We start from the raw sequence: 19933 nt of genomic DNA on the forward strand, positions 1-19933 counted from the left end.
ACAAGCATTTGGTTTGGTGCCCTACGCGGCACAGAGCTCCACAAACCCTTGGAATTTCCTGAACGAGGTGAGTGCCTTTTGTGAACACGCCCCTTCAGCCAGAGCCCTGGGCAGGAAGGGCGGGGGAGAAGCCAGAGGAACCAACCAGCGGAAGAGAAGCTGGAACTTTCAGCTCCACCCCCGCCCCGCCTCCAGGGAGGGGAGCGGAGATAGAGACCAAGTGAATCACCAATGGCCATGACTTAATCAAGCAGGAAACTCCATAGACACTGCTGAACAAGGCGGCTTCCGAGTCACTGGACACAAGGAGGAGCTGGGAGGGCAGCACACCTGGAGAGGACACGGCAGCTCTGCCCCCACCCCCCACACACGCCTCCTGCATCTCTTCCCAGCCGGCTGGTCCCAGCTGCACCCTTTGTAATAAACCAGTAATCCTAAATAAAGTGCTTTCTAGCAAACCGGCAGAGAGGGGCTGCGGGGACCCTGAATTTGCAGTCAGATGAAGTGCGGGTAGCCTGGGAACCCCGAGGCAGGCGCGCCTTGTGGGACCGAGCCCTCACCTGTGGGGCCTGGCTGACCTGGGAGTTAGTGGCAGAGCTGAACTGACTCCTGGGGCACCAGCAGGTGTCAGAGGCAGAACTGGTATGGGACCAGTTCCTCAGGCCCTGGAGGGAGTCAGAGCCGCCTGCCCGGGCGTGGACACGAATGGCCCGGCTGTGCTGCTACGTGGGACCCTTCCCGAGGACACAAGTCCACACACGAACAAACACTCAGACGCTTCAACCCAGGTTCCAGGTTTCCACACATTCATGGGGCCACTCAGAGCCCACGCCTCCACAAAGACGCAAATGCTCCTGGTGGGGTGCACGTCTTCCTCCCAGACCCCACGCCCTGGAAGCCAGCCCAGGGCTCCAGGGCTGATCTCACAGCGTCTAGATGACAGTACACCCGCCGCCTCAGCTGAGTCTCACCGCTCGCTCAGGCCGAGGCAGGGATGGCGAAGCACAGCCACTCCTCAGCCAGGGGCACACTCACCGGCACCCCGCGTTCCGAAGCGGACATGTCGCCACAAAACCATGGGCCGCCAGGCCTACCTGCTGGTGATGGAGCTGTTCCTGTCCTTGAGGGTGAGCTCGCGCTGCTGCAGCTCCACGATGAACCTGGACAGGTCCTCTGGGGTCCTGGGGGGATCAAGAACACATGTCAGCGCTGGTTGTGCCCTGAAGGGGGACTGGCTGACACTAGAAGGCGGCCCAAAGCCACGCCAGCCACGGGCGGTTCACAGGCCTGGGGCGGATTAGGGCCTGTGCACCGTCCCCGGAGCAGCGGGGTGTGGAGCTGTGCTCTCACCGCCACCTGGGCTCACACAGCCAGCCGCTGGCCACGTAACACTGGGCACACTACTTTTATAAGCCCTGATTTTACTTCACCTGTAAAAATAGGGTCGATACATAACAATGTCACCATGCAGAGGATTTGGAGCGAGGTTTAAAAGCACCTACCAGGCAGCAAGCAGAGGAGGTGCCCAGTGCATTCCAGTTGCCTTTCCTCCTTCCGCTTCAAAATCCAGGTATGAGAACAGCAGCAATGTAACAACCACAACAGATACCCACATGCCCAATGCCTCGTAATTTTCAAAAGTACTCCAGCTTAACGATCTCAGTTAATGCTCAGAGCAGCCCTGCTGTCTACTGTTTCCATTTTGCAAATGGGGAAACTGAGACTCAAAGACACGGATGGCTGGTTCAAAGGCCACCCACTCTCAGCAGCACGAAGCCTCAGTCTGAACCCCCTCCTCTAGCTCAGCACCATGGCTCGGGAGAACGTACACCAAGAATGTCTTTAACATACAGGTGGCCAACAGGACATGGAAACATGCTCAACATCGCCAGTTACTAGAGAAATACAAATCAAAACTACAGTGAGGTACCACGTCACCAGGTCAGAATGGCCATCATCAAAACGTCGACAAATAAGACATGCTGGAGAGGGTGCGGAGGAAAGGGAACCGCCCTACACTGTTGGTGGGAATATAAATTGGTACAGCCACTAGGGAGAACAGTATGGAGGTTTCTCAGAAAACTAAAAATGGAACTACCATATGATCCTGCAATCCCACCCCTGGGAGAGGGACTGGAGAAAACTCTAATTCAAAAAGATACATGCATCTCAATGGTCACTGAAGCACTATTTACAATAGCCAAAACATGGAAGCAACCTAAGTGTCCATCAACAGATGTGTGGATAAAGAAGATGTGTACACACACACACACACACACACACACACACACACACACACACACACTGGAATACTACTCAGCCATAAAAAAGAATGAAATAATGCCATTTGCAGCAACATGGATAGACCTAGAGACTGTCATACTGAGTGAAGTTAAGCCAGACAGGGAAAAACATACATCATATGATATCACTTACATGTGGAATCTAAAAGAATGATACAAATGAACTTATTTACAAAACACAAATAGACCCATAGACATAGAAAACAAACTTATGGTTACCAAAGTGGGGAGGGGGGATAAATTTGAAATTTGAGATCAACATATACCCACTACTGTATATAAAATAGATAAACAACAAGGATCTACTGTACAGCACAGGCAACTATATTCAATATCTTGCAATAACCTATACTGGAAAAGAATCTGAAAAAGAATAGATATATTTAACCGAATCACTGTGCTGTACACCTGAAACTAACAACATTGTAAATTAACTATATTTCAATTTTTTTAAATGGCTGATTTTATTTTTAAAATGTCTTTGAGAGACAGAATGGAACACCCAGCGGAGTGCAAACATTCCCGACACCTGCATGGGGCACACGGACTAGACGGCTCGCTGGTGTGCAGCGGCCGAGAGGAGCTGAGCGCAAGGGCCGGAGCCAGAGCCCAGGGCTACGCAGGGGCCACGGCTCGGTACCCACAGGCCCTCCTCCCGGCCCCCAGAGCCAGCACACTGCCCAGTTTCCAAGAGCACTCTCTGGCCTCCTCACCCCTCCAGCTGAAGTCGGCACCTGCAGTCACGTCGTACCCAAGGACCGCTCACAGAAACCTGCTGAAACCGAGCCTCAAGTCCAGGGCCCACAGACTCTGCACCGCAGGGCCCCTGGGGCCTCCTCACCTTCCACTGGACTTTCCTCTGCCACCTGAACACGGCAATCCGCCTGCTCCCCGAAACTCTGCGATAGTTAACCCTGGGCCTGCAAAGCTCTTCCCTCAGTCTCCCCAAGCCTAGCTCGTTCTCAAAAGAGAGGTCTCAGGAAAGATGTCACTTCCTCCAAGAAGCCCCCAACCCTCTCCCCACCCCATCACGACCCTCGCTGCACAGCACCACCACCCCTGCTTCAGTTTGGGGTCTCTCAGTGTCTGCCATCGCTAGAACGTTAGCCCAAAGACTTCCGCTTGTCGGTGGTACGTCCTGACAGCCCAGCGCAGCCCCTGCAGAGAGGGGGCCCATGGCCCCACTCGTCACACACAGGGGTTCTCGCATCAACATTCCTCCCAAGGTAATTCCACGATCTCTCCCTTTCAGACCACCTCATGGAGGCCCTTCCCTGGCCACCGGAGGAAAAGCCCTTTCTTGGACATTTTGCGAGGACGTGGCCTCAAGGTGTGAGAACCGCTAGGCACAGTGCCGAGATTTCTACCCTAACTCTGCCCTGAACACAAGCCAACTTTGTGGATTAGAAAATACTTACATTGAAAAGATGTTTACCAGCAGAAGACCTTGAGAAACTAAAACCTAGGAGGGGGAGAGGCTGAACCAGCCTTGAATGCCAATTCCCCATTCTTTTCAGAGCTTCCTAATGTTTTCCAACCTCAGGGAGCTAAAGATACTAATAGGAAAACAAGTAAGCAAAACAAGTAAACCCTTTTAAGCCAAGAGGTATTTTTTCTGAAACACTGTTAAGAGATTTAAGCTGTTTTCTATTTTTCTATGTTAGTCAAAGGAGTATGCAACCTATTATTAAATCAATGGGAAGTTTATTTAAAACCAATGAAGCAACTTGCATGTCTACTTTTGCAAGGCCCGCAGTCCCTATGGGCCCAGGACCAGCCAACGCCGTGTGGGACAGGCAGACGGGTGCCCAGAGGGTGCCTGGGGGAGCATGACGACGACCGGCCTCCTCCTCACTCCCCTTCCAGGCTGGGCCAAGTCTGCTCAGACCTGAAAGAGCAGGAAGAGCCCGTGGAGAAGCATCTGTCAGACAGACGGCCACACACTCTGCGGGGCCTCTCACTAGCCGGGGGGTAGCAACACCCTCCAAGCAGAAGCCTTCCTGGAAGGGAGAGCAACTGGCAGAGTCCGGAGCACGTGGCAGCAGTTTAGAAACAAGAGTCCTGCCCTGAGGTACAGAGTAGCCCCACAGGCTTCCCTGGTGGCGCAGTGGTTGAGGGTCCGCCTGCCGATGCAGGGGACGCGGGTTCGTGCGGAGCGGCTGGGCCCGTGAGCCATGGCCGCTGAGCCTGCGCGTCCGGAGCCTGTGCTCCGCAACGGGAGAGGCCGCAGCAGTGAGAGGCCTGCCTACCGTAAAAAAAAAAAAAAAAAAAAAAAAATTAGCCCCACATAGAGTAACACAGAGGAGTCAGACTCTTAAACGAGGTTCTCTATTTTCCTTTGAAGTAAAGATAATTTGAAATGTAACAATTTAATAATGAGGGGAAATTGGGAAGGGCCAAACGAAGAGAAAAATGAACTCCTTCAGAAATGCTCCACTGCCGCTGATGGCTCCGGGCCTCTGCATCTTCCTGTGACACCTGCAGGCTGAGGCTGCCTGCTCGCACACAGCACCCCCCACCCCCGCCCAGGGCGGCCCGAGGCTCACACCCTTCAGCTGAACTTCACAGAGGCCATCAGACACCCAAATGCTTTGGAACTTTGGCGCAGCTATTTCGACAAAGCGTCAAGGGGCCTGGCTCCATATTCGAATAAACTCAGCAGGAAACTGGCTTTCCTCCACCCCCCTCCATGCCACTCCGCCCCCTTGCCCAGCCATGCAAACAAGAGCCCCTGCAGCGTGGCCTGGGTTTGTGCTGCTCCCCCGAGACCGGCGGTGGCGGGGCGCCAGGGGCGGGTGGCCTCTGCACAGCCACAAGGGTATGGTTCTCGCACTGCCCAAGGCCAAGTCAGACGCTCCAGCAGTGGCTTCCCACAAGCCCCAGGTGCAGTGCCATCATTCAGATGCGCCGACCCCCCCCCCACCCCGCTCCCCACAGAAGGGGCGGTTCAAGCTGCAGGGCCTGCCTTTCCCAGGTGGTGCCCAATTCCAGAGACCAAACTGCACAGGCACGGACCCCGGATCCCATTCCTGCCTCAGCCCTGCCCCGGCCGCTGCTGGGAGGCACACAGCAACGGGACCACCTTCTCCGTGTGGCCTCTGGGCTGAAAACCTGCAGCTCCTACTCTGTAAACAGAGACTCAGGAGTCCTGTCCAGTCATCCCTGCTGGCCACTAGGTTTCAACTTCTAAAAACCCAGAGACCAGGAAGCCAGGCGACAACACTCAAGAACTGTTCTACCCTCAGAGACACAGAAAAGGCGGGAAGTCTTTAAAGAGATGGATGGACTGCGGGAGAGCCAGGGCTCAGGTCACAGCTCAGACAACTCCAGGCTGAGCCCGGCTCAACAGGGCTTCTTTAGGCTTATTTCCAAAACCCCAAGACCCAAGCACACGGCGGCACTACCACCTGATAACCCCTCACACATCTGTTCACGTCATGCGAGTGGGAACCTTTAAAGCCACTTCTTAAGGTACACAATTCAACCCCCCTGTAACACGAGGATTGGGAAACAAGGACAAAACATAGGTAATAGTGAAAGCGGTGTGTGATAGCTCATCATGTAAATGAGGAGCACAAGTTTCCATTTAAAATTATCATTAATCAATAAACAGTATGGAATTCCACATACCTTTAGTTTGCAGTGTTGATCAAAAAGAAAATGTGTTCTGTTGGAGGGCTGTACTGTATGACCTTTAGTTAAAACAGAGTACTAGGGCTTCCCTGGTGGCACAGTGGTTGAGAGTCCGCCTGCCAATGCAGGGGACACGGGTTCGTGCCCCGGTCCGGGAGGATCCCACATGCCGCGGAGCGGCTGCGCCCGTGAGCCATGGCCGCTGAGCCTTGCGTGTCTGGAGCCTGTGCTCCGCAACGGGAGAGGCCGCAGCAGTGAGAGGCCCGCCTACCGCAAAAAAAAAACCAAAAAAAACCAGAGTACTGGCAACACGTATACATTCTTGAGGCCACGACGGGGCGAACCGAGGGCGCGGGTGAAGTCTGATTAAGGGGGCAGGAGGCCTGGCTTCAGGAGACCTCTGTCTATACTGACAGCAGTACTATGAACACACCTGAAGAGAAGGAAGTAGGAAGAAATGAGGGCCTAAAGGACTCCCAAGGTAACCCAGTCCCCTGGGTGGACCAGCAGGAGGCATCTGGGTAACAGCGGACAGGATCCCGGGCAGACTCACGCATCCCCGAGGTCCCACCATGGGCTCCTTGGGGAAGAAACCCAAGCAGGAGAGCTCACTCATCCAGCACAGTGGCTCCTGTGACCTAGCAAGACAAGTCGCTAGCAAGGCTACCGCCCTGCCCTACTGCCCCAAGGAGGGCTGAGCCGTCCTCCTGGACCAGGTAAGAAGAGCAGCTGAAAGGGGAGACCGCACCCATCGACCAGCAACTGCACTTCCAGGAACACGTCTCAAGGAAGCCACCAGGGGTGTGCCCTACATATGGTTAAGTACGCATCGTGGCATTGCCTGTTTCTTAATGGTGGTAAAACACGTAACACAGACCTTCCCATCGAAACCACTTCTGAGTGCACACTCCGCGTCAGTGAGTCGTGCAGCCGTCACCACCATACGTCTCCAGAACTTTCTCACGTTCCCGAACTGAGACCCTGTAGCCACTAAACAACAACCGCAATTCCCCCCACTCCCAAGCCAGCCCTTGGCGCCCACCCTCTACTCTATGAATGCGACGCCTCCAGGGACCTCATATAAGTAAAATCATGCACTATCTGTCCTTCTGTGTCTGTCTTAATTCACTTGGCCTGAGGTCCTCAGTGTGCCAAATGTCTTACATGACATTTGTTATACAGCAGAAACTAACACACCATTCCTCTTTAAGGCTGAGTAATATTCCACTGCCTGGATATACTTATTTTACTCAACCATGCATCCTCCAATGGGCACTTGGGTTGTCTCTACCCTTTGGCTACTGTGAATAATGCTGCTGTGAACACTGGTTTTCAAATGTGTTCAGCTCTTTACTTTCAACTCCTCTGGATATACACCCAGAAGAAGAACTGCTGCATCATTCCATTTGCAATTGTTTGAGGAACCGCCATACCATTTCCTATACCAGCTGTATGATTTTACGTTCCCTGTGTATTTGTTTTTACTTTAAAAAAAAAAACCTCAACAAGAGAAAATAAGTGAATAAGTTCCCACAGCCATAACATGGGCTACTATATTTGTTAAATCTGATGCTAGGCAAAAAGAGCTGGCCAGATGGCCGCTACAGATCACAAAACGCACAAGAAAACATAGGAGGGCATACTCCCTCCTGGTCAGGGCAATGGGATGCGTACGGCTTCATGGGATGTGGCATTGTAAAGTGTGGGGTGGGGGACGGGTGTCTGGAATAGTCAAAGTAACCCATGGGCCATTTGCACCAGAATCATCTGGATTAACTCCAGCCCACCTACCTCCAACTCCAGACCCACTGAAACGAAACCCCTGGAGGTGGGGTTTGGGACCTGCCAACAAGTGATTTTTTTTTTTAACATCTTTATTAGAGTATAATTGCTTTACAATGGTGTGTTAGTTTCTGCTGTATAACAAAGTGATTAGAGTATAATTGCTTTACGATGGTGTGTTAGTTTCTACTGTATAACAAAGGGAATCAGCTACACATATACATATATCTCCATATGCCCTTCCTCTTGCGTCTCCCTCCCACCCTCCCTATCCCACCCCTCTAGGGGGCCACAAAGTACTGAGCTGATCTCCCTGTGCTCTGCGGCTGCTTCCCACTAGCTATCTATTTTACATTTGGTAGTGTATATATATGTCCATGCCACTCTCTCACTTCGTCCCAGCTTACCCTTCCCTCTCCCCGTGTCCTCAAGTCCATTCTCTATGTCTGCGTCTTTATTCCTGTCCTGCTCCTAGGTTCTTCAGAACCTTTTTTTTTTCTTAGCTTCCACAAATATGTCTTAGCATGTGGTATTTGTCTTTCTCTTTCTGACTTACTTCACTCTGTATGACAGTCTCTAGGTCCATCCACCTCACTACAATTTCATTTCTTCTTATGGCAGAGTAATATTCCACTGTATATATGTGCCACATCTTCTTTATCCATTCATCTGTCAATGGACATTTGGGTTGCTTCCATGTCCTGGCTGTTGTAAATAGAGCTGCAATGAACATTGTGGTACGTGTTTCTTTTTCAATTATGGTTTTCTCAGGGTATATGCCCAGTAGTGGGGCTGCTGGGTCATACGGTAGTTCTATTTTTAGTCTTTTAAGGAACCTCCATACTGTCCTCCATAGTGGCTGTATCAATTTACATTCCCACCAACAGTGCAAGTGGGCTCCCTTTTCTCCACACCCTCTCCAGCATTTATTGTTTCTAGATTTTTTGATGATGGCCATTCTGACCCGTGTGAGATGATATCTCATTGTAGTTTTAATTTGCATTTCTCTAATGATTAGTGATGTTGAGCATCCTTTCATGTGTTTGTTGGCTATCTGTATATCTTCTTTGGAGAAATGTCTATTTAGGTCTTCTGCCCATTTTTGGATTGGGTTGTATAGGTTTTTGATATTGAGCTGCATGAGCTGCTTGTAAATTTAGGAGATTAATCCTTTGTCAGTTGCTTCATTTGCAACTATTTTCTCCCATTCTGAGAGTTGTCTTTTCGTCTTGTTTATGGTTTCCTTTGCTGTGCAAAAGCTTTTAAGTTTCATTAGGTCCCGTCTGTTTATTTTTGTTTTTATTTCCATTTCTCTAGGAGGTGGGTCAAAAAGGATCTTGCTGTGATTTATGTCACAGAGTGTTCTTCCTATGTTTTCCTCTAGGAGTTTTATAGTGTCTGGCCGTACATTTAGGTCTTTAATCCATTGTGAGTTTGTTTTTGTGTATGGTGTTAGGGAGTGTTCTAATTTCACTGTTTTACATGTAGCTGTCCAGTTTTCCCAGCACCACTTATTGAAGAGGCTGTCTTTTCTCCATTGTATATTCCTGCCTCCTTGATCATCAAAGATAAGGTGACCATATGTGCGTGGGTTCATCTCTGGGCTTTCTACCCTGTTCCATTGATGTATATTTCTCTTTTTGTGCCAGTACCATACTGTCTTGATTACTGTAGCTTTGTAGTATAGTGTGAAGTCAGGGAGCCTGATTCCTCCAGATCCGTTTTTCTTTCTCAAGATTGCACTGGCTATTCGGGGCCTTTTGTGTTTCCACCCAAATTGTGAGATTTTTTGTTCTAGTTCTGTGGAAAATGCTGTTGGTAGTTTGATACAGATGGCACTGAATCTGTAGATTGCTTTGGGTAGTATAGTCATTTTCAAAATGTTGATTCTTCCAATCCAAGAACATGGTATATCCCTCCATCTGTTTGTATCATCTTTAATTTCTTTCATCAGTGTCTTATAGTTTTCTGCATACAGGTCTTTTGTCTCCTTAGGTAGGTTTATTCCTAGATATTTTATTCTTTTTGTTGCAATGGTAAATGGGAGTGTTTTCTTAATTTCTCTTTCAGATTTTTCATCATTAGTGTATAGGAATGCAAGAGATTTCTGTGCATTAATTTTGTATCCTGCTACTTTACCAAATTCATTGATTAGCTCTAGTAGTTTCCGGTAGCATCTTTAGGATTCTCTATGTATAGTATCATGTCATCTGCAAACAGTGACACCTTTACTTCTTTTCTGATTTGGATTCCTTTTATTTCTTTTTCTTCTCAGATTGCTGTGGCTAAAACTTCTAAAACTATGTTGAATAATAGCAGTGAGAGTGGGCAACCTTGTCTTGTTCCTGATCTTAGAGGAAATGGTTTCACTTTTTCACCATTGAGAACAACGTTGGCTGTGCGTTTGTCACATATGGCCTTTATCATGTTGAGGTAAGTTCCCTCTATGCCTACTTTCTGGAGAGTTTTTATCATAAATGGGTGTTGAATTTTGTCCAAAGCTTTCTCTGCATCTATTGAGATGACCGTATGGTTTTTCTCCTTCAATTTGTTAATATGGTGTATCACGTTGATTGATTTGCGTGTATTGAAGAATCCTTGCACTCCTGGCATAAACTCCAATTGATCATGGTGTTTGATCCTTTTAATGTGCTGCTGGATTCTGTTTGCTAGTATTTTGTTGAGGATTTTTGCATCTATGTTCAGCAGTGATATTGGCCTGTAGTTTTCCTTTTTTGTGACATCTTTGTCTGGTTTTGGTATCAGAGCGATGTTGGCCTCACAGAATGAGTTGGGGAGTGTTCCTCCCTCTGCTATATTTTGGAAGTTTGAGAAGGATGGGTGTTAGCTCTCCTCTAAATGTTTGATAGAATTCGCCTGTGAAGCCATCTGCTCCTGGGCTTTTGTTTGTTGGAAGATTTTTAATCACAGTTTCAATTTCAGTGCTTGTGATTAGTCTGTTTATATTTTCTATTCTTTGTGGTTCAGTCTCGGAAGGTTGTGCTCTTCTAAGAATTTGTCCATTTCTTCCAGGTTGTCCATTTTATTGGCATAGAGTTGCTTGTAGTAATCTCTCATGATCCTTTGTATTTCTGCAATGTCAGTTGTTACTTTCCCTTTTTCATTTCTAATTCTATTGAGTCTTCTCCCTTTTTTTCTTGATGAGTCTGGCTAATGGTTTATCAATTTTATCTTCTCAAAGAACCAGCTTTTAGTTTTATTGATCTTTGCTACTGTTTCCTTCATTTCTTTTTCATTTATTTCTGCTCTGATCTTTACGATTTCTTTCCTTCTGCTAGCTTTGGGGTTGTTTTGTTCTTCTTTCTCTAATTGCTTTAGATGTAAGGTTAGGTTGGTTCTTTGAGAGTTTTCTTGTTTCCTGAGGTAGGATTGTATAGCTATAAACTTCCCTCTTAGAACTGCTTTTGCTACATCCCATAGGTTTTGGGTCATCGTGTTTTCATTGTCAATTTGTTTCCAGGTTTTTTTGATTTCCTCTTTGATTTCTTCAGTGATCTCTTGGTTATTCAGTACTGTATTGTTTAGCCTCCATGTGTTCATATTTTTTACAGATTTTTTCCTGTAACTGATATCTAGTCTCATAGCATTGTGGTCAGAAAAGATACTTGATATGATTTCAATTTTCTTAAATTTACCAAGGCTTGATTTGTGACTCAAGATATGATCTATCCTGGAGAATGCTCCATGAGCACTTGAGAAGAAAGTGTATTCTGTTGTTTTTGGATGGAATGTCCTAGAAATATCAATTAAGTCCATCTTGTTTAACGTATCATTTAAAGCTTGTGTTTCCTTATTTATTTACATTTTGGTGAAAGTGGTCCATTGGTGAAAGTGGGGTGTTAAATTCCCCTACTATGACTGTGTTACTGTTTATTTCCCCTTTTACGGCTGTTAGCATTTGCCTTATGTATTGAGGTGCTCCTATGTTGGGTGCATAAATATTTACAACTGTTACATCTTCTTCTTGGATTGATCCCTTGATCATTATGGAGTGTCCTTCTTTGTCTTTTGTAATAGTCTTTAAAGTCTATTTTGTCTGATATGAGAATTGCTACTCCAGCTTTCTTTTGATTTCCGTTTGCATGGAATATCTTTTTCCATCCCCTCACTTTCAGTCTGTATGTGTCCCTAGGTATGAAGTAGACAGCATATATATGGGTCTTGTTTTTGTATCCATTCAGCTAGTCTATGTCTTTTGGTTGGAGCATTTAATCCATTTACGTTTAAGGTAGTTATCGATATGTATGTTCCTATTACCACTTTCTTGATTGTTTTGGGTTTGTCATTGTAGATCTTCTCCTTCTCTTGTGTTTCTTGTCTAGAGAAGTTCCTTTAGCATTTGTTGTAAAGCTGGTTTGGTGGTGCTGAATTCTCTTAGCTTTTGCTTGTCTGTAAAGGTTTTAATTTCTCCGTCGAATCTGAATGAGATCCTTGCTGGGTAGAGTAATCTTGGTTGTAGGTTTTTCCCTTTCATCACTTTAAATATGTCCTGCCACTCCCTTCGGGCTTGCAGAGTTTGTGCTGAAAGATCAACTGTTAACCTTATGGGGATTCCCTTGTGTGTTATTTGTTGCTTTTCCCTTGCCGCTTTTAATATTTTTTCTTTGTATTTAATTTTTGATAGTTTGATTAATATGTGTCTGGGCATGTTTCCCCTTGTATTTATCCTGTATGGGACTGTCTGTGCTTCCTGGACTTGACTGACTATTTCCTTTCCCATATTAGGGAAGTTTTCAACTATAATCTCTTCCAATATTTTCTCAGTCCCTTTCTTTTTCTCTTCTTCTTCTGGGACCCCTATAATTCCAATGTTGGTGCATTTAATGTTGTCCCAGGTCTCTGAGACTGTCCTCAGTTCTTTTCATTCTTTTCTCTTTATTCTGCTCTGCAGCAGTTATTTCCACTCTTTTATCTTCCAGGTCACTTATCCGTTCTTCTGCCTCAGTTATTCTGTTATTGATTCCTTCTAGGGAATTTTTAATTTCATTTATTGTGTGTTTGCTCTTTAGTTCTTCTAGGTCCTTGTTAAACATTTCTTGTATTTTCTCCATTCTATTTCAAGATTTTGGATCATCTTTACTATCATTCCTCTGAATGGTAGACTGCCTATTTCAGGTAGACTGCCTATTTCCTCTTCATTTGTTTGGTCCACTGGGTTTTTCCCTTGCTCCTTCATCTGCTGTGTATTTCTCTGTCTTCTCATTTTGCTTAACTTACTGTGTTTGGGGTCTCCTTTTCGCAGGCTGCAGGTTCGTAGTTCCCGTTGTTTTTGGCGTCTTCTCCCAGTGGGTAAGGTTGGTTCAGTGGGTTGTGTAGGCTTCCTGGTGGAGGTGACTAGTGCCTGTGTTCTGGTGGATGAGGCTGGATCTTGTCTTTCTGGTGGGCAGGATCACCTCCGGTGGTGTGTTTTGGGGTGTCTGTGACCTTATTATGATTTTAGGCAGCCTCTCTGCTAATGGGTGGGGTTGTGTTCCTGTCTTGCTAGTTGTTTGGCATAGGGTGTGCAGCACTGTAGCTTGCTGGTTGTTGAGTGGAGCTGGGGCTTAGTGTTGAGACGGAGATCTCTGGGAGAGCTTTCACTGTTTGGTATTATGTGGAGTCAGGAGGTCTCTGGTGGACCAATGTCCTGAACTCGGCTCTCCCACCTCAGACGCTCAGGCCTGACAACCGGCTGGAGCACCAAGACCCTGTCAGCCACACACCTCAGAAGAAGAGAGAGGAAGGGGGGGGGGGGGCGGGGGGGGAGGGGGGGAGGGAAAGAAAGAAAGAAAGAAAGAAAGAAAGAAAGAAAGAAAGAAAGAAAGAAAAAATAATACAATAAAGTTATGAAAGTAAAAAAAAGTATTAAAAATTAAAAAATTAAGAAGTAATAAAAAAAGAAAGAGAGCAACCAAACCAAAAAACAAATCCACCAATGAAAACAAGCGCTAAAAACTATACTAAAAAAAAAAAAAAAACGGACAGACAGAACCATAGGACAAATGACAAAAGCAAAGCTATACAGACAAAGGCACACAAAGAAGCATATACATAGACACTCACAAAAAGAAAAAAAGGAAAAATTATATATACGTATAAAAAGGAAGAGAGCAACCAAATCAATAAAGAAATCTACCAATGATAATAAGCTCTAAATACTAAACTAAGATAAACAGAAAACCGGAAACAAATGAGATGCAGAAAGCAAACCCCAAGTCTACAGGTGCTCCCAAAGTCCACCGCCTCAGTTTGGGATGATCCGCTGTCTGTTCAGGTATTCCGCAGATGCAGGGTACGTCAAGTTGATTGTGGAGATTTAATCCACTGCTCCTGAGCCTGCTGGGAGAGATTTCCCTTTCTCCTCTTTGTTCGCACAGCTCCTGGGGTTCAGCTTTGGGTTTGGACCCGCCTCTGCATGTAGGTTGCCTGAGGGCGTCTGTTCTTCGCTCAGACAGGACGGGGTTAAAGGAGCAGCTGCTTCGGGGGCTCTGGCTCACTCAAGCCAGAGGGAGGGAGGGGTATGGAGTGCGGGGCGAGCCTGCGGCGGTAGAGGCCAGCGTGACATTGCAACAGCCTGAGGTGCGCCGTGCGTTCTCCCAGGGAAGTTGTCCCCGGATCATGGGACCCTGGCGGTGGTGGGCCGCACAGGCTCCCGGGAGGGGAGGTGTGGAGAGTGACCTGTGCTCGCACACAGGCTTCTTGGTGGCGGCAGCAGCAGCCTTAGCGTCTCATGCCTGTCTCTGGGGTCTGTGCTGTTAGCCGCAGCTCGCGCCCGTCTCTGGAGCTCGTTTAGGCAGTGCTCTGAACCCCCTCTCCTCGTGCACCACGAAACAATGGTCTCTTGCCTCTTAGGCAGGTCCAGACTCTCCCCCGGACTCCCTCCCGGCTAGCTGTGGCACACTAGCCCCCTTCAGGCTGTGTTCACGTAGCCGACCCCAGTCCTCTCCCTGGAATCTGACCTCTGCAGCCCGAGCCTCAGCTCCCAGCCCCCACCCGCCCCGGCGGGTGAGCCAACAAGCCTCTCGGGCTGGTGAGTGCTGGTCGGCACCGATCCTCTGTGCGGGAATCTCTCCTCTTTGCCCTCCGCACCCCTGTTGCTGCGCTCTCCTCCGCGGCTCCGAAGCTTCCCCCCGGCTCACCCCCATCTCTGCCCACGAAGGGGCTTCCTAGTGTGTGGAAACCTTTCCTCCTTCACAGCTCCCTCCCAGAGGTGTAGGTCCCATCCCTATTCTTCTGTCTCTGTTTTTCCTTTTTCTTTTGCCCTACCCAGGTACGTGGGGAGTTTCTTGCCTTTTGGGAGGTCTGAGGTCTTCTGCCAGCGTTCAGTAGGTGTTCTGCAGGAGCTGTTCCACATGTAGATGCAGTTCTGATGTATTTGTGGGAGGAAGGTGATCTCCTTGTCTTACTCCTCCGCCATCTTGAAGGCACCCCCCCAACAGGTGAGTATTGTACACAACTTAAAACCACTGAGCATTTGTAGAAATGGAGAAATCGACGCGGCAAAATAATCATATAACACTGCAAGGCAAGACACCAAAGAACTCCGTGCCGCCCAGAAAGCCATCTGCCACACGCCTGACAAAGACAGCACTCTCTGAGGTTCTCCGCCAATTTGACAGACAAACATTGTTCCAGAACTTGGTCCAAATCTAAAAGAGGAATCCCAGAAGACAAAGCAAAGTGATTCACCTACAAATGTCATTGCAAGAACACTGGAAACTAACAGTTGAAATCAAGTGACTGCTGTGGTTACTATGTAAGAAAAGGGTACCAGACGTTTTGCCGATCTGATATATAATCAACCATCTCCTTCAAAATAATTATAATAATACAACACAAAATACGACACAAAAAAACAGAAATAACTAATGAAAACACAACAGCAAGGCCGCTATGAGCAGGGCTGCTCCATCACACAACTGCAGGGGGAGCTGCAAGTTCCTGTGGTCATGGAAGTTTGTTTCTGAGGCGGAACTGTAATACGGGAGAATCACTGCACATTCTGAGACAGGAATTCTCCGCACCTACGGACGCTACACCGTCTCACCCTTTCAACAGCCTTATGAGGTGGGCACTGTTAGCACCCCGATTCTACAGCGGGGGACGCTGGGGCACAGGAGAGTCAAGAGTAACCCACACCCAGACGGCCAGGCTGAGGCCGTGTCCCTGACTCTGTGCTGTCGTGTCCAACAACTTCAGACTAGCTGTATGAACTGTGCTATATGCACGATGCCATCAAGACAGTAAGTGTAAGTGACGTGAGGAAATAGTTCAACAATAGCAAGTGTATACAGACACTGAAAAAAGCAAAACCAGAAACGGGATTAAGGGCAGTTCGAGTAAAAACATCCCTGGGGAGGTAAGAACTGGAAGAAGATGTTTAGGAACAGGCAGAGTCACGTTCCAGTTGTGGGATTCCTGGTATTTTGTTCCTTTTTTCAAAAAGAGTCTATAATTTTGTTGTGAGAACTTCTCCAGCTGTGGAAGCCAGGAGCCACGGAACTGGTGGCCAGCTGTCGGCTGAGCCTGCGCATCACGCTCACAAGGCATCTTCGTGGGTTGTTCCAAAGAGCCCCCAACCACCATGGCCCAGCGGCCGCAGGGACAGCCCGTCAGGACGCCCAGGACCAGCGCACCTGCTCTGGCTCTGTCACTGTTCCCGCCGGCCAGGTGTGGAAGGCTGGTTCTACACGGCGCATGGGGGCTGAGGGGCTGCACGCCATTCCCGAGGCCCAGGCCTCTTGCCCCTGAGCCCTGACCCAGGCGGAGAATGAGGCAGACGTGTGCGGTGTATTGTCACTGCTTGTGCATCCCTCCACCCTCGCTCTCCAAGCTCTGCGAGGCTGACAGCTGAGCACAGGAAGGAAGAGGAAGAGCATGCTCCGTTAAGGACCACACACTGGGCAGGAGTGGGGAGGGCAGGAGCAGGGGATGGGGGGGCAGGAGGGGGCAAGACAGGAGCAGGGGATGGGGGGAGGGCAGGAGGGGGATGGGCAGGACGGGCAACACTGATTTCTGGGCCATGGGGAGGGCATTCATTTGCTCAGAGCCTAGTGACCCCCTGGCCAGCGCTGCATGCAGGACGAGCGCCCAGACCCCCTTCTCCAGAAGAATACTCTCCCCGTCCTGGAGAAGCCTGCGAGTAAGGCGGCCCGCAGAGGCACTCAGGGAAAGAGCTCAGGTACAAAACCGCACCTACACTTATTTCTAGAGAAAGGCACCCACATGTGTGCATATTTACAGAACATAACCTAGAAAGATTCACCCCAAATTGACACCTCCAGGCAGGGCTGAGGCTGGCGGTGGCGGTCGCGTGCACTGTCTGCATTTCTTTCGATGAGAATTTGTATACTACACGCCTAAGCACAAATACAAACTAGGGAAAACCACACACACAGCAAGCTCCCTATGCGGAAAGGCCACTGGAGAAGCAGGGGAGCTGAGAGAAGACAGGGCGCCTCCAGTGAACGCTCAGCACAGCACGAGCCCAGGGCGCTGGGGACACAGGCAGACGGGCGAACCTGAGAAGCCCTGGGATTCAGGAATCGGGACCTCGTTCCGTGGAAACAGAGAGCCGCGGCCCCACTACCACCCACCCGTCACGAGCTCCAAGTGCGGACGGAGGGAAGTTCTTGAAGGGCTGTTGAATCATGAAGGATTATTAAACAATTGCAGCCTTCACCACACATCAAATCAAAGGCCAGAGGCCAGAGCACCTCCAACTGGCAGGAAGAGTGCTCATTTTTCAGAACCTCCTGACCTGCTGTGCGGCTAGACCCACTCGGAGACGTTTCCCGAGTGTGCTCTGGGGATCAGCTACACGCTTGTATCCAGCAGGAGTCGGGCCAGGTGTCGCCACAGCCCAAATCGGCAGAGGCGCATCCGCCAGGAAGACCCATCCTCCCCACCCTTCACCAACTAAACAGTGGCAGCCCTCAGAGGGCCTCAGGCTCCTCCAACTCAGAGATGACAGGAGAGTGACAGTCCCAACTGCAGCCCAAGCTGTGACATCTGCTGTTTAAAACTCTGGCTTCAGCTGCAAAGCCTTTTAACCCTAACTGGTGGGCTTCAGAGGAGGAAAAGGCTTTGTTCAACCTGCAGCTGAATTTTGACTCAAACTCAGCTGCGAGCCAAACAGGAGGCCTAGGGAGTTGAGCCCAGTGGTCTATTTTCGAGGCAGAGGCATTCCAGCCCCAGCGGCAGCTATTCTGAGGCTCCTAACAGCAGATGCCAGATCTCTTGCTGAAGCTCAAAGCGCCATTTCAATGGGTCCGAAAGACACGAGATCCAGAGGATTCCAATCTCTAAGCTGAATCAAACGGCAACAACCACAAAACTAAGTAACAGGCAAGAAACCTCAAGCTCTCTTCGAGGGCGCTGTTTTCCACAAGAGAAGCCCACAGTGCAAAGGGCCACAGCCCAGAGGGTGGGCTTCCGTCAGAGGGCCCTACGTCGGGGTGGGGGCGGGGGGATACTCCCAAGTGAGGTGGACTCCCTCGCAGGTTTGTTTCTGCAGAAACTATGCAGAACTGCAAGTAGGAAACATTACACAGCAAAACTTGGCGCTAAAGCCCAAACGGAGAGTAAGCGTTCACGCCTGAAAAGTCACAGAGGCACAGAATGTCCTGTTGAGCCAGGGTTTTATGAAAACGTGACACGGTCATGTGGGGAGGTCGGGAAGGATTCACGTCACCAACGACTGGCAAAGCCCGGTCCGCACCCCAGGGCCGGGAGAAGCAGCACCCAATCCTGAGGCCGCGACCTGGCATCAGACGCTACAGAGAAAGGAAGGCTGTGACCACTAACTGGTCCTGAGGCCACAAGCACCCAACCTTCAGGGGACAAAAAGGGCATCAGTCCCTCTCAGCACCCAAGCCTGGGGCCAGCCCACGACACCCTGGATGCATGGTGGACAGCGGCCATCGTACCTCTTCTAAAGCTGCCTATCTCCCAGATGCACAGAGCACAAGTCACTCTTTCCCCATGGAGAGGTGGCCAGTAACAGACGCCGTCTCGGGCACACGTCCGAAGGCCCACACGGTGCACCCAGCACCGGGGACCCTCATCAGGTCACAGCCCTCCCCTGTGACCAATGGTGGTTTCCACGTGAGACAAGGTCCCTCTGCCCACCAGCCCCACCGCCTGCCTGACGGGAAGAGAGGTACCAAAAGGCGTGTGGTTCTCCAGGCCACTGCACGTCCACGGGCCTTCCTGATTCCAAGGGCCACCCCGGTCCCCTCTGCCCCCCCACGGCCGTGGGCACAGCCTCTGAGATTAACCCCATGCCCGTACTCTGCACCCTCTGGACCCCACGCCCAGGTTACTGCCTTCTCCTCGCTCCCCAGCCCCCGCGCCGGCAGCACCGGCGCACAGTCGGGAGACTCCCTGGCTTCGACCACGGCCAAGGGTGCCCACCCGCCCACTCCACACCGCCTGCGGCCCGAGGAGCCTCCAGGCTCAGCCCAGCCCAACCACACTCCTGACCTTCCCTCGCCAACCCTGTTCCTCAGGAGGTGGAACCGCCAACCTGCCTGTTACCCAGGCCAAACCTGTAATCCCTGACACTTCCTCCACACCCCGCTTCTAATCGGTCGGCGGATCCTGTCAGATCTACCTTCAGAACACACCCAAATCCAACCACTCGTACCAGCTCTGCCACCGCGTGACCCAGGGCCCCACCTCCCCCGAGTCAGCCCCGTGGCAGCGTAATCACCCTTGGTTTCGTACTCACCCTTTAACTGCTGCTTGCAACACCACCACCACAATGGTTACTTCAAAATGTAAGCTAGATCACGTGCCTCTTTTGTCAAAACTCCAGCGCACCCCCACCCCAATGCTCAGTAAAAGCCCAAGTCCCCACCGGAGCCTGTGAGGCCTAAGGTGGACCGACCACAGCTGCCTCTCAGACCCACTGGACTGGAGCCACACTCCCACCCCAGGGCCTTTGCATGTCCCACTTCTGGAAGACTCCTCCCCTAGGGACCTGCGTGGCACGCTCCCTCATCAACTCCTTCGGGTCTTTGCCCAGATGCCCAAATGTTACCGAGCTCGTTTTGGGTCGGCCCCAACCACCCTATTTCAACCTGTAAACCGTAAACTTCCTCTCCCACCCTCACTCCCCCCTGCACTGTTTTCCTTCAGAGAAAATATCACCACCTTAGGTGCTACGTATTTTACCTATTGAGCCACCTGTCATCTTTCTGCTTCAACTAGAA

The 19933-nt window shown here is 49.7% G+C and overlaps 1 protein-coding gene across 1 annotated transcript in view; it reads right to left on the reverse strand.

Moving 5' to 3' along the window:
- Positions 1-19933, reverse strand: part of MAD1L1 (mitotic arrest deficient 1 like 1) — a 319426-nt gene that overhangs the window by 239264 nt on the left and 60229 nt on the right. The window contains exon 10 of the mRNA XM_030849542.3: positions 1095-1181. Within this exon, the coding sequence (XP_030705402.1) occupies positions 1095-1181 (87 nt within the window). The remainder of the gene's footprint in view (positions 1-1094; positions 1182-19933) is intronic.

This window comes from Globicephala melas, chromosome 15 (assembly GCF_963455315.2).
Source record: "Globicephala melas chromosome 15, mGloMel1.2, whole genome shotgun sequence".
NCBI lineage: Eukaryota > Metazoa > Chordata > Mammalia > Artiodactyla > Delphinidae > Globicephala > Globicephala melas.